We start from the raw sequence: 13,773 nt of genomic DNA, 5'->3' as shown, positions 1-13,773 counted from the left end.
CTGTAGTTTAGTGAACCCATTGACTGGACGGATTTGGAAACATGTAGTTTTACGTGTCTTTAATTACATAGCCTAAAGCGCAGAAGTGACACTGTAATAGGCTGTGCAGGCGTGCACATGCTTGCGTTTTTTTTTTCTGAATAGCGTGTGAGTGAAAAGCAGAAAACACAAATGTGCGTCTCACTGTTGTGTGGCTGATCTGCAGATGGCTCCGACTCCAGGGACAAACCCAAACTCTACAGACTACAGCACAGCGTTACTGAGGTTGGATCTGACCGGAGTGAAGATGGGAACATTCAGGTAATCAAAACTCTAAAAGAAGCCATGTCATGTTTTTCTTGGTGTTTATTGTATCTGTATGTGCAAGTATAAGAAATAAAGCTCATAGTCTTGAATGTTCTCCACACCTTCTACACTTAAAATGCAATGCATGCATAGTTTAGATCATTATAGCTAATTATTACACTGCTCTCTTCAATACTTGATTCTAATTGGTAGAGCTGGGTGATATGGGACAAAAATCATATCTCTGTATTTTTAGGGGGAATGACGATATACAGTTGAAGTCAGAATTGTTAACCCCCTTTTGTTTTTTTTTCTTTTTTAAATATTTCCCAAATGATGTTTAACAGAGCAAGGACATTTTCACAGAATGTCTGATAATATTGTTTCTTCTGGAGAAAGTTTATTTGTTTTATTTCGGCTAGAATAAAAGCAGTTTTTAATTTTTTAAAAACCATTTTAAATCAATATTATTAGCCCCTTTAAGCAATTTTTTTTCAATAGTCTACAGAACAAACCATCGTTATACAATAACTTGCCTAATTACCCTATCCTGCCTAGTTAACCTAATTAACCTAGTTAAGCCTTTAAATGTCACTTTAAGCTGTATAGAAGCGTCTTGAAAAATATCTAGTCAAATATTATTTATTGTCATCATGACAAATATAAAATAAATCAGTTAATAAAAATGAGTTATTAAAACTATTATGATTAGAAATGTTGAAAAAAATATTCTCTTCATTCAACAGAAATTAATAATTCAGGGGGGCTAATAATTCTGAATTTATATCCAGTATTTTCCCATAAATGGTTACTTGAGAGTTAAAGCCTTTATTAAAACTTAATTAAACAATTTTTAAGCAAAATATAATTCAAACAAAGGGGTTTCCCTCCCTGTTTACAAATAAACAGCTGCACAAAAAATAACAGCTGCACAAAATCTTTGATAAATAAAAAACAGAACAGGTTTTCTCCTGCTTAAAACTATTAGTTGCGCACATTTCAAATTATAAACAAAATCTTAATAAATACAGTACAGGGTTTACTCTACACAGCACTACTGTGCTGTTGTGCAAATAACAAAGTAAGCAGAACCATAGAAAACAGCTTCATTGTCAGAGCAAAAAAGAAACACACTTAAATAGTAACACAACAAAAAGTATTGTAGGATAGAAAAGAACCACATTGAATGTAAATATGAAACAGTATTTTATGTCACAATTACAGTGTTATAAGTAATCCTGTATGCCACAGTTGTCTGATTTATAAACAACAATTAAATGAGCTGTATATGTTTTGTAGTTACACATTTACATGTATGTATTGTACACAATTATTAAACAGTGCACATATCCAAGATATCTAAAGAGAAGTCTTTAACTCCATGTAAAAAATCCTACACATTTCTTTTGTTTTGACTAAACTTGTTTTACTAAATATTAAATAAGGAGATGAAAACAAATAGACTAGATATGAGCAGTAACAAATTTGTTTCAGAGTACTGTGATGAAATGCTGGTTAAGCAAATACCTGTAAATGTAAACAGTCATTATAACAGAGCAGAACGCAGAGCTAAATGTGTTATAATGTAAATGTAAAGAAGAGACCGTTGTGTAATAAATACTGAACTTGTAATCAGTGAATATGCGGTTGTTTCACTTTCAAAATGTGGTATAAATTCGTCCCATTCTGGCCTTTTTAATTCTTTTGAACTCATTCAGGTGCTGCTTGTCAATTTAAAAAGGCTTCTATGTTCGTTCTTGCTGTCAATTGTGGGAAAAAATGATCGATAAAAGGTTTGTGATAAACCGCTGTGACAGCTGCAGGCGCTGTGTGATGCGCGTGCACGCGAGGGGGAGTGATTTTGACACAACACCGGCACTGCATGTTCCTCCATGTCGCGTCAGTGATGGGTCGTTCTTGAATGATTCAATCATTTTGAACAATTCTTTTGTATGACTCGGGGAGTGAATCATTCATTTGTGTAAGTGGAGCTCGCGTGCTACCTTGGAGTGTTCTGTTTTGCGCAGAATTTGCACGTGTGGCCTCAAACCATATTGATAAGAAAGATACTGGCTAATCCCGCATCGCATTGAGTTCATATAGATGAACTCGATACTGCCCAGCCCTACTATTTGTCCAGTCACAACATTTCAAGGTGTTGTTTCTAGATAACAGCCGCAGAGACTAATAGCGCAAGCTCATCCTGGTACTTCGAGTCATCTTGACCTTCAGTCAAAATTTTTTTGTTGTTACGCATTGCATGTTTTTCTTAGTGTTTATATGTCTGTGCAAGTATAAGATCTGTAAAGAAATAAAGCTCAGAGTCTTGAACCGACTTAAAATGCATTGACCTTTTTGCCGATATTACATGGTGAATATGTTATAACTAATTATTACATAGCTCTTTTGAATACTTGATTCTGATTGGACAGTCATGACGTTCCTTATTTAGGAATATGTTTTTCTGAGATAACAATCGCCAAGACTAATAGCACAGGCTCATCCGGGTACTTTGAATCATCTTGACCTTTAGTCAGTCAATAGTTTTTTGTTTGTTTTGCTTTCGTTTAAAGAGTTAATAAACTAGAACAGGTCAGATCAATGTTTTGTGTCTAATTGTTGAATTTTTATGTAATGCGTGGTATAACGTTTACTGTAAAAAAATAAATGTACTGCCCAAACTCAAAGTTTTCTAGTGACTAATCACATCTAAAATGTTCAATTGGCCCAAATGAAAAGCAGAAAAACAGATTTTTTTCATTTCAACAGCCTGTTAACATTGGCTCACTCAGAAATAATGTATTGAACTGATAAATCAAGTCTGCCTGAACATGTTATTGACCCAGTACAATATTTTTAATTGTTGTAGCATGCTTTTTTTTTTTTTTTGCTTTCACCTAATTAAAAAATGTATGTTGGTAAATTTACATTGCTAAAGCAATTTTACTGAATTGTGTATTCCCTGTTGTCCCAAAAGAAAATGAATAATAAAATATACAAAATAATGATACACTAAACACTGCCACATTTATTTATTCTGTCTCCAGAAAACAGAATCACACTTGTAGTCCAATTGGTCAAAAGTAACTGAAGATCACAAATCATTTAAACAATTAAGCACAAATTATTTAAACAACTTTGTTTAATATGAATTTTTTATTTATTTATTTTTGCATTTTTAGAGGATTTGGATAAAAATAATATTTATGCAATAAATATTGTCATTTCACTCTTAAGTACAATTGTATTTTTTAAATGATTATTTAATTAGTGCAGTAATTCTTATCAGAATAGAGACTTTCCCTACGAAAACAATTTTGAGAAGAAATAAATTCTCACAATTATCGGAGGTTTCGTTTTTTATATAAATTTCCCATTCATTTCCTATGACCGGTCACTTTTGACCGAAAGAAAATAAGTGTGACTTTTTTTTTTATAGCCACTTTGCGTGCTCAAATCTTGACCCCAATTTTTTAATGTATACATTGCAAAAACATTTTAAAAAATCACAAACTTTCGTACAATTCCAATAAAGCTGTGATTTTTAACATTTCAAAAACAACATTTCGGTCAGAGGTGACAGAGGAGACCTACGGGGTTAAATGACAAAATCAGCGCTTTACTATAAAACAAAAATCTAAACAAACAAACCAAAAATGACAATAGCTATGTTTCCATCCAGAAATGCAATTTGTTCTTTAGTGTTTTCATTTTAGTTTATGTGCATCTTTTCTTTTCGAATTAAATCCTACTCAGTTGTGTGCATATGTTTTTATGCGTGTTTTCAAAATTTATGCGCATCTTGGCACTTCCCTCAACTGTTTTTATCCAAAATGCGCATAAAAATACTGTAGGTGGATGGAATCGAAGCTAATGTGTCTTATCTGCTTGATCCACTTGCAGCTGTTTGGGCCTGGGATTCTCCCTCATCACTGTGACCTGATGCATGCGGACGGCTTAGTGACTATAACCCCAGCCAATATGGATGCGGAGACGTTTGTGGACGGACAGCGGATCGCTGACACTACAGTTCTGCGCAGCGGGGTGACCGTCCAGTTCGGAGCCACTCACGTTTTCAAATTTGTAGACCCCAGTTATGACCAGAGCATGTCCAAAAGAGACCCCGGGCCCATGATGAAAGGCAGGCACAAATCAGGGTGAGTCTTTTTTTTTTTTTTTTCCCTGTTAATAGCACAAATCCAAAAAAAGCTCAACCCAGGTTCATTCTGGAAACGCGGCCCAATAGATATTTCTGGAGATCGCGAATGTATGTTATGTAGCCAGAGAAACATATGGCTGCATTTCGTATTTAAAAACAAATGCTACCAGTTGACCGCTTGCCTCCGTAAGGACAGCTTTCCTGCTGTTACCAGTTTTTTCAGTAGCTTGTCATGTACGTCAGCTGACTTGAGACGCAGAGAGGAGTTGACCTCAACGATAGGGTTCGAGTCTGACGAAGAATGGTTCCAGAAAGAGGGTATTCAATTCAATTCAATTCACCTTTATTTGTATAGCGCTTATACAATGTAGATTGTGTCAAAGCAGCTTCACATAAAAGGTCACAGTAAATAGGAACAGTGTAGTTAAGTTTGTAGTGTTTAAGTTCAGTTCAGTTTAGCTCAGTTCAGTGTGGTTTAATAATCACTACTGAGAGTCCAAATATTGAAGAGCAAATCCAACGATGCGCAGCTCTACAGATCCTGAACCATGCAAGCCAGTGGCGACAGCGGAGAGGGAAAAAAAACTTCACTAAAGGCGAAAGTGAAGAAAAAAAACCTTGAGAGAAACCAGGCTCAGTTGGGCACGACCATTTTAATTTCTCCGCTGGCCAAACGTCTTGTGCAGAGCTGCAGTCTCAGTGGCGGAGGCTGGAAGCTGACCTCAGCGAAGACTCGTCTGTCTCTGGAGCGTCATAGGAAACAGTCTCATGTTCTCCACTCTTCCATGACCATCGCAGTAGTTGTTCAGGATTCGGCCAGGTCCAGGATATGGAAACCTTGGGATCATCTCGTCGTTGGTCTTGGATCGAATCAGTGACTCTGCATAGTCTGAGGGCCTCGGGAAGAGTATCCCCAGGTGGAAATGGAGAATAAAGAAAATAATTAGCGTAGCTGATGTTCACAGTGTATATCAGCAAGATGCATAACCTGTGTGGAAGCCCCCTAAGTGGTGCACTAAGTGTATGCTTTACTGAACAGATAGGTCTTTAATCTAGTTTTGAATTGGGAGAGTGTGTCTGAGCCTCGGACGTTATCAGGAAGGCTATTCCAGAGTTTAGGAGCTATAAATGCGAAGGCTCGACCTCCTTTACTCGACTTTGCTATTCTAGGTACTACCAGAAGTCCTGAGTTTTGAGATCTTAAAGAGCGAGTTGGATTGTAGCGAGACAGAAGATTGGTTAGATAAGCAGGAGCTAGATTATTTAGAGCTTTATATGTAAGAAGCAATATTTTAAATTCAATACGAAACTTAACAGGCAGCCAGTGTAAGGAGGATAAAATTGGGGTGATGTGATCAAATTTTCTAGACCTGGTTAGAACTCTGGCAGCTGCATTTTGTACTAATTGAAGTTTGTTAATAGAGGATGCTGGGCAGCCAGCAAACAGAGCATTACAGTAGTCCAGCCTAGAAGTCATAAAAGCATGGACTAGCTTTTCTGCATCTGAGATGGATAGCATACTTCGTAACTTAGCTATATTTCTCAGATGAAAGAAAGCAGTTTTTGTGACATGGGAAATATGATTTTTAAAAGTTAAATTGCTGTCTAATATGACACCCAGATCTTTTATAGTAGAACTAACGCTAACTTTGTATCCCTCTAATTGTAGATCGAGTTGTGAGATCTGCTGTGTACAGGATTTAGGCCCAATAAGTAATAATTCTGTTTTGTCTGAGTTTAAGAGAAGATAATTGTTGGTCATCCAGTCTTTAACATCTTTAATACACTCAGTTAGCTTGGACAGATTAGACGTCTCGTCAGGTTTAGTTGAAATATATAATTGAGTATCATCTGCATAGCAGTGAAAGCTGATCCCATGTCTTCTAATAATGTCTCCCAGGGGTAGCATGTATATTGTAAACAGTAAAGGGCCTAAAACTGATCCTTGAGGCACCCCGTATTTTACTGGGCTGATTTGTGAAGGCTGTCCATTTATATTTACAAACTGGTAACGGTCAGATAAGTATGACTTAAACCATTGTAGGGCCTGTCCTTGGACACCTGTAGACTTTAAGCGATTAATAAGGATACCATGGTCAATGGTGTCAAATGCCGCACTAAGATCGAGTAGAACTAATAGCGAGATGCACCCTTGGTCAGCAGCTAAGAGTAAATCGTTGGTTATTTTCACTAATGCAGTTTCTGTACTGTGATGAGCTCTGAAACCTGACTGAAACACTTCAAAAACATTGTTGGTCTGCAGAAAGGAGCATAATTGAGCAGAAACAACTTTTTCTAGTATTTTAGATATAAATGGAAGGTTTGAAATAGGCCTATAATTAGCTAAGTTGCTGGGTTCCAGTTGTGGTTTCTTAATAATAGGTTTAATAACAGCTAACTTGTAAGCATTTGGAACATGGCCTAAAGATAAAGAAGAGTTGATAATGTTAAGAAGAGGTTCTCCTATAACAGGTAGCAATTCTTTCAGTAACTTTGTTGGAATTGGGTCCAATATACACGTAGCTGATTTAGAGCTATTTATAATTTTGTCTAGCTCTTCCTGTTCTATGATTTTAAAGCACTGTAGGTTATTTAGATTCAGAGGCGTGTTTACTGGATCTGAAGTATAAGGCGGTGCAGAAAGTTTAATATCTCCTATTTTCTGTCTAAAGCCTTCTATTTTATCACTGAAAAAATTCATGAAGTCATCACTACTAATTTGCGGTGGAACGTTTTGTTCCAAAGATGACCGATTATTTGTTAATTTAGCGATGGTGTTAAATAAGAATCTAGGATTGTTTTGATTATTTTCTATCAGTTTGCGGAGGTGCTCAGCCCTGGCAGATTTTAAAGCCCTCCTATAGCTGGACATACTGTCTTTGTATGCAATTCTAAAGACTTCTAAATTAGTTTTTTTCCATTTACGTTCCAGGGCACGGGTTGCTGTTTTGAGAGCGCGGGTATGACTATTATACCACGGTGTAGTTTTATTCTCTCTAGTCTTTTTTAGTTTGATGGGTGCCACAGTATTTAAAGTGCTAGTAAAGATGGCATCCATACTGCTGGTTACTACATCAAGGTCATTTGCGTTTGCGGGTGCATTTCGAAGTAGAGAAAGATCAGGTAAGTTATTTATAAATTCATCTTTAGTGGATGGAACAATAGTTCTACTAGGACGATATATCGGAGCGGATCTGCTAATTTCAGGTAAACACAGCTTATATAGTAAGAGGTAGTGGTCTGTAATATCATCACTTTGTGGTATAATGTCTACATCAGTGACCTCAATTCCATAAGACAGAATTAGATCTAGTGTATGCTTTAGGCGATGAGTTGGACCAATAACATTTTGCTTTATTCCTAGTGAGACCAGCAAGTCCGTAAACGCGAGCCCTAACGTGTCGTTAGCGTCATCTATGTGGATGTTAAAGTCTCCTACAATTAGTATTTTATCAGTTTTAACTAGTAAGTCAGAGATAAAATCAGAAAACTCTTTTAGAAAATTGACATAGGGTCCTGGAGGTCTATATATGGTGATTAGAGCGAGAGATAACATAGGTTTTTGCATAGTGTTTGGAAGGACAACATTAAGCGCTAGTACTTCAAAGGAGCTAAACATAAGTCCGTTTCTCTGATTAACATTAAGAATATCACTAAAGATTGATGCAACTCCACCACCACGACCAGTTTGACGAGCCTCATGTTTATATAAGAATCCTGGAGGAGTTGCCTCATTTAAACTAATATAGTCATTTTGTTTCAGCCAGGTTTCAGTGAGACAGAGTGCATTAAGATTGTTATCTGTTATTATTTCATTTATGATAAGTGCTTTAGGTGCTAGTGACCTGATGTTTAGGAGACCAAGCTTCATGAAATTTGTATTTTCACTTTTTCGTGTTTTTTCTGGTTTAATTCTTAATAGATTATTTTTGGAGCACACAGTACGTTTGTTTCTTGATCTAATAATACGAGGAACAGACACAGTCTCTATGTGGTTAGTTAGGTATGCATTACTGTTATTTATGTGGGACGAATAGGAGTCTGTGTGGCTAAATTGTGAGTTTTGTGAATTTTTACTTACTAGTCAGATAGAGCGAAGTATTCTGGTGATGTTGTCCGACAGGAGTTCAGCTCCAGCTCGACTGGGGTGCAGCCCATCAGCGCGGATTTTTGGGTAAAATGAAAACAGAATCCAAAAAATAAAATAAACAAGTAAATAACAGGGTGAGAATGTGGTAAAATATGAAAACGTGGTAAAAATCAGGTGAGGGCTTTTCTTTTTCTGGATTGCTTTTTAAAACTGTGGGTTGGGTTTAGGGAAGTAGGTGGGTGGGTCAAGTGGTACTTTTGAAAACATTGGTTGGGTTTAGAGAAGGAGGACGGTGGTTCAGTCAATCGGTCAGTCAATAAGTCGACAGCAGCCTCTGGTGGATTTACTTGAGAAGAGCAGGTGCGAATGGCACTTGCGAGAGAAATTTAAGATCTCTAAAAGCGAACACTGCGGCCTCTGGTGGATTTGCGAAAGCAATAACTGCAAAAAAACATAGCTCCTGGGACGTATTTGGTGATCTCCAGAAATGTAAATAGCAGTGCGTTTTCAGAATGAGCCTGGGTTGAAAAAACAGCCTATTGAAGACCATATAGTTTGAAACCTTGTCTGTTTAAATTTGTCTTTTGAGAGCTAAAGTGGAAGTGTGCCGATTTTTATTTTTTTAATTGTGTTTGGCTTGATCGAGCACCTGCTTTTAAGATTTTTCTAGATGAGCTCACACTGATGTTTTTCATTTAATAGCAGCTGGGCAAATAAAGCACAATGAACCGTCTGTTGTTTAGTGGAATTTTAGACTTGGGTAGCTTCTCTGTAACTATAGCCTGCTGGTCTACTTATTAAAATAGTTACACTATAGTCTAGCTACCCTTTAGTGAAGTCATTAGCTCAACTTTAAGCTACTAACTTGGCTAAGGTCTTCTCCTGAAGTATCGCATAAATCATTTCAGTTTTAAAGATAAAAGTGCACAAAAATACAGTTATTACAGTCTCTTAAAAGAAAATATTGATTCTAAAATGTCAAAATGAGCTGGTGTAGATCTATAATAAGAGGTGAAAGTATATATATCTTGACTTCTATAATGGAATGGTAATTAAAGAATATCTTGCTGAGTGTTTTGGTTACTTTGGTGGTTCAGGCCTGTCTATACTCGACCTCTTTGTGAATCATCTAATCATATTAAATGTGCTTAAAACACATTCATTAAGAAATTATATGCAGCAGTCTCGAGACAAATGATTGCATTGTATAAATATATAAAACAAAAACCCATACAGTAGATCTTTTTTATTTTTTCTTTCATGGCAATTTATAGACGTATACTCTGATTTTGGACACTCAAGACATTCATTCGTTTATTCATTTTCCTTTGGCTTAGTCCCCTTAATCATCAGGGGTTGCCACAGGGAAATGAACTGCCAACTTATTCAGCATATGTTTTACACAATGGATTCCCTTCCAGCTGCAACCCAGTACTCGGAAACATTCATACACACTCATTCACACACATACACTTCAATTTAGTTTATTCAGTTCACCTGTACCGCATGTCTTTGGACACAGAAACGCCAACTGGCCCAGCTGGAATGCGAACCAGCAACCTTCTTGCTGTAAGTGCTAACCACTGAGCCACCATGTCGCTCGCCATGTCACATATTTTAATAAAAAAAATGTATTTCTGCTAGTTGTCAAGGTTTCTTATTTTCATTTGACAAAACTAAACTAAACTAAAATTATATTGACAGATATTTTTGACAGAATCACCTTACATTTAAATGAAAAATATATAAAGGACCATTTAGGCATGTGCCTCACAGCAAGAAGTTGCTAGTTCGAGTCTGGCTGGGCCAGTTGGGGTTTCTGTGAGAAGTTGGCATGTTTCCCCCACAGTCCAAAAACATACTCTATAGGTGAAATGAATTAACTAAATGAATGTGAGAGTGTATGGGTGTTTCCCAGAACTGAGTTGCGGCTGGAAGGGCATCCGCTGTGTAAAACATATCCTGGAATAGTTTAGTGTTTCATTCTGCTGTGGTGACCCCTGATAAATAAGGGAGCTGAAGGAAAATGATTGAATGAATGAATGAAAAATGACAAAAATGACAGTCAATTCAAACTCCTAAATAAAATAGCATCCTAATAGAAAAACGCATTTAGTTATACTACTAAAAATCCCCCAAAAAAGTCAAATGGCAACATTTAACAAAAAAAAAAAAATGTTTAAAGCACATCAGACTTCTTCAAAGGCAATCAGATGAGTCTGTCAGTCATTTATTGAAAGATCTGGATTCACATAAACCATTCAAATAAACCTACGCACCTCAGTATGAATTTTTTTTAGATAGATCGATTAATTGATAGATGAATTGATAAATGAATAATTTTAGTAGATCGTGTTTATTGCGTTAACTCGCTTATGCAAACAATATCCCAAAAATATACAAAAATAAATAAATTTTACATCCCATTTATGTCCCATTTTACATCCTGTTTTTTCACAAAGTGGCGAAATGTGCACAGGAAGTGGAGTCAGGAAAAACAGGCACAGTTACATTATTAAAAACTGCTATTTTGATTCTCTTTATTATACACAAGCATTACGTTAACATAATTAATTCTGTTATAAAATTATGTTGTTAATTACTCATCTTTATGTCTTTAAAGTCCTTTGGGCATTTGTTTATTTTTGGATCACACACACACACACACACACACACACACACACACACTCGATTTTTATTTTTTTAGATCCCCATAGAGCACCATAGACTGCAATGGTCCCGAGACGTTCAATGTCAGAAAAAGAACCAAACACATTGTCAAAGCATTCCATGTGACTTCAGTGGTTCATCTGTGATCATATAAAGCTCTAAGAACACTTTTGTGCAAAAAAAAAAGGGAATTGCAATTTTGTTCACCTACTGTATGTCTTATGTCGTCAGGTCGTCAAGGTGCATGTTTACTATGGGCTGTATGAGATATTGCCATATATTGCCATTAGAGTCAGCAACGCAGCATGCAAACGTTATATTGCAGTAGTACACACGCACCCTGATCTGATGCGGGAGACATTGTTGGTGCTCAAACTAGTTCTTGGAGCTTCATATGATTACAGTTGAACCACTGAAGTCACATTAAATAAATGTTTTTGGTTCCTTTTCTGGACTTTGAGTGTCTCGAGACCATTGCGGTCTATGGAGAATGAGAGAGCTCCAGGATTCCATCTAAAATATCTTCATTTGTGTTTCGAAGATGAACGAAGGTCTCAAGGGATTGGAATGACATGAGGGTGAATAATTAATAGCATCATTTTCATTTTGAAATGGATGAGTCCTTTAAAATTTGACTTTAACATTCTCTAGATGTATATTTTGCAGTCAGCATTTAAACTGGATCAAAATCTTTCACGAAAGTTATCCTAAAACTATTCAACATCATCTGTTTTTGTCTTAGGACAATTTTGAAAAACAGTGTTTAATGTTGATTACAATATATCGCACGGACAAAATAAAAAACTCATTTTATACGTATTATGCAGCATCATTCATTTCGAGGTGTCACAAAATGCATTGTTTCCATGTAATACTTTTTCATCATTTGTGTGAGTGTAATGTTACACACCATTACGGGGATACAGACAGAAGCATCTGTAACATCCTTACGAGAAAGCTGCAAGGTTTACATTTAGGTCTTTTTAGCATTTTTTACATTTTATTTAAGTGTTGGGCCTGCAATCATTTAGTTTTAGAAAGTGTTTTATATTTTATTAACATTTATTTGTTATTGCTTATATTTAACCTATGAACTGATTACATTTACAGAACTTATATTCAATTCAAGTTTATTTGAATGGTGCTTTTTATAATAATTATTGTTTCAAAGCAGCTTTACAAAAGGTGTACATTATTGCATTGCAATCAAATTAAGTTCATTCATTCATTTTCCTCTGGCTTTGTCCCTTATTTATCAGGGGTTGCCTCAGCGGAATGAACCACCAACTATTCCAGTAAATTTTTTACGCAGCGGATGCCCTTCCAGTTGCAACCAATTTCTGGGAAACATCTATACACACATTCACACACACACACACACACACACACACACACACACACACACACACACACACACACTTATACACTACAAACAATTTACTATGGGCACCCGGAGGAGAACATGCAAACTCCACACAAAAATGCCAACTGGCCCAGCCGGGACTTGAACCATCAACCTTCTTGCTGTAAGGTGAAAGTGCTAACCACTGAGCCACAATCCTACCCTCAAATTAAGCCATAAGTTGCAGTAAATATATATTTTTTGTCATATTGACCAGCTCTATCCACAAGTGTTAATAATGAAGCCATTAGATGGCAGTATTTAGATGTCTGTGTGTTGTGTGTGCTTGCTTGTATTTATCAACTGGGCTGTAACAACCATTGTAGGTTGTGTTATGGGTTGTCTGGAGTTTTTCAGGTTTTATGTCCTTCCACAGTGACAGTCCTGTCAGATTTTAGTGTTGAACACAGCCTATACTGTGGGAACCGCTGTAAAAGAGTGACAGGAGAGGGTGAGCTGAAGGTTATGTTGTAGAGAGACTAATCTGCTCAGCGTGGGTTAGAGAGGGGTGTGTCCTGCCTGTGTCATTTCAGAGAGTGTTTGAGACAGGCGGAGAGTAGTGACGCTCCCACACACACACACACACACTTCATCATACAACACTGGAAAACACAGAGCTGCTGGTGAGTACATAAACATTTCATGGGCTCTAAATACTTCAGAAGTGACCTTGTTTTTGTCCCGATTGACTTTTTAATTTTAAGTCTGCATCATTTTAAAATGATTTAAAGATTCGGTATTGCTTATTTTGCCGTTTCAGAATTTCAAAATGATTATTAAGAGTTTAGGGTTTTCAAACTTGTGTCTAAAGATCAAATTCAACACCATTATAATTATAGATATCATATATTTTAGCAGTGTTGTGTTCATTTTGGTTTTAGTTAGTTGTACACTACTGGATCTTTAAAGAAATGTGACCTGTTTAAGTGTTTAGATGCAAAAAAACTCTAAGTGCCATCAAAAATTTCAATCAAAAATGTGCATTATTCTCATCCTCCTTTATGTTGAGTGATTTGACATTGAAGACCATGAAAATGACATATATTTTGCCAAAAAAGTGAAATCACTGATCTCACACACAGGAGCCTGATAAAAATGCTCATTTTAGAATAAAATTTCAGACGGCATTTAGAGGTTTTTGCAACTGAACTCTTCATTTACTCACTG

At 36.4% G+C, this 13,773-nt stretch overlaps 1 protein-coding gene across 12 annotated transcripts in view; it reads left to right on the top strand.

The window, feature by feature from the left end:
• afdna (afadin, adherens junction formation factor a) overlaps positions 1-13,773 on the top strand; it is a 242,910-nt gene that overhangs the window by 122,383 nt on the left and 106,754 nt on the right. For all 12 annotated transcript variants that reach the window (XM_056481084.1, XM_056481075.1, XM_056481080.1 and 9 more), the window contains exons 9-10: positions 206-300; positions 4,189-4,442. In XM_056481084.1, the coding sequence (XP_056337059.1) occupies positions 206-300; positions 4,189-4,442 (349 nt within the window). The remainder of the gene's footprint in view (positions 1-205; positions 301-4,188; positions 4,443-13,773) is intronic.

The sequence above is a fragment of the Danio aesculapii genome, chromosome 20, assembly GCF_903798145.1.
Source record: "Danio aesculapii chromosome 20, fDanAes4.1, whole genome shotgun sequence".
In the NCBI taxonomy this organism is placed as follows: Eukaryota; Metazoa; Chordata; class Actinopteri; order Cypriniformes; family Danionidae; genus Danio; species Danio aesculapii.
The sequence above is the reverse complement of the archived record's forward strand: the minus strand, read 5'-3'. Positions and strand labels throughout refer to the sequence as shown.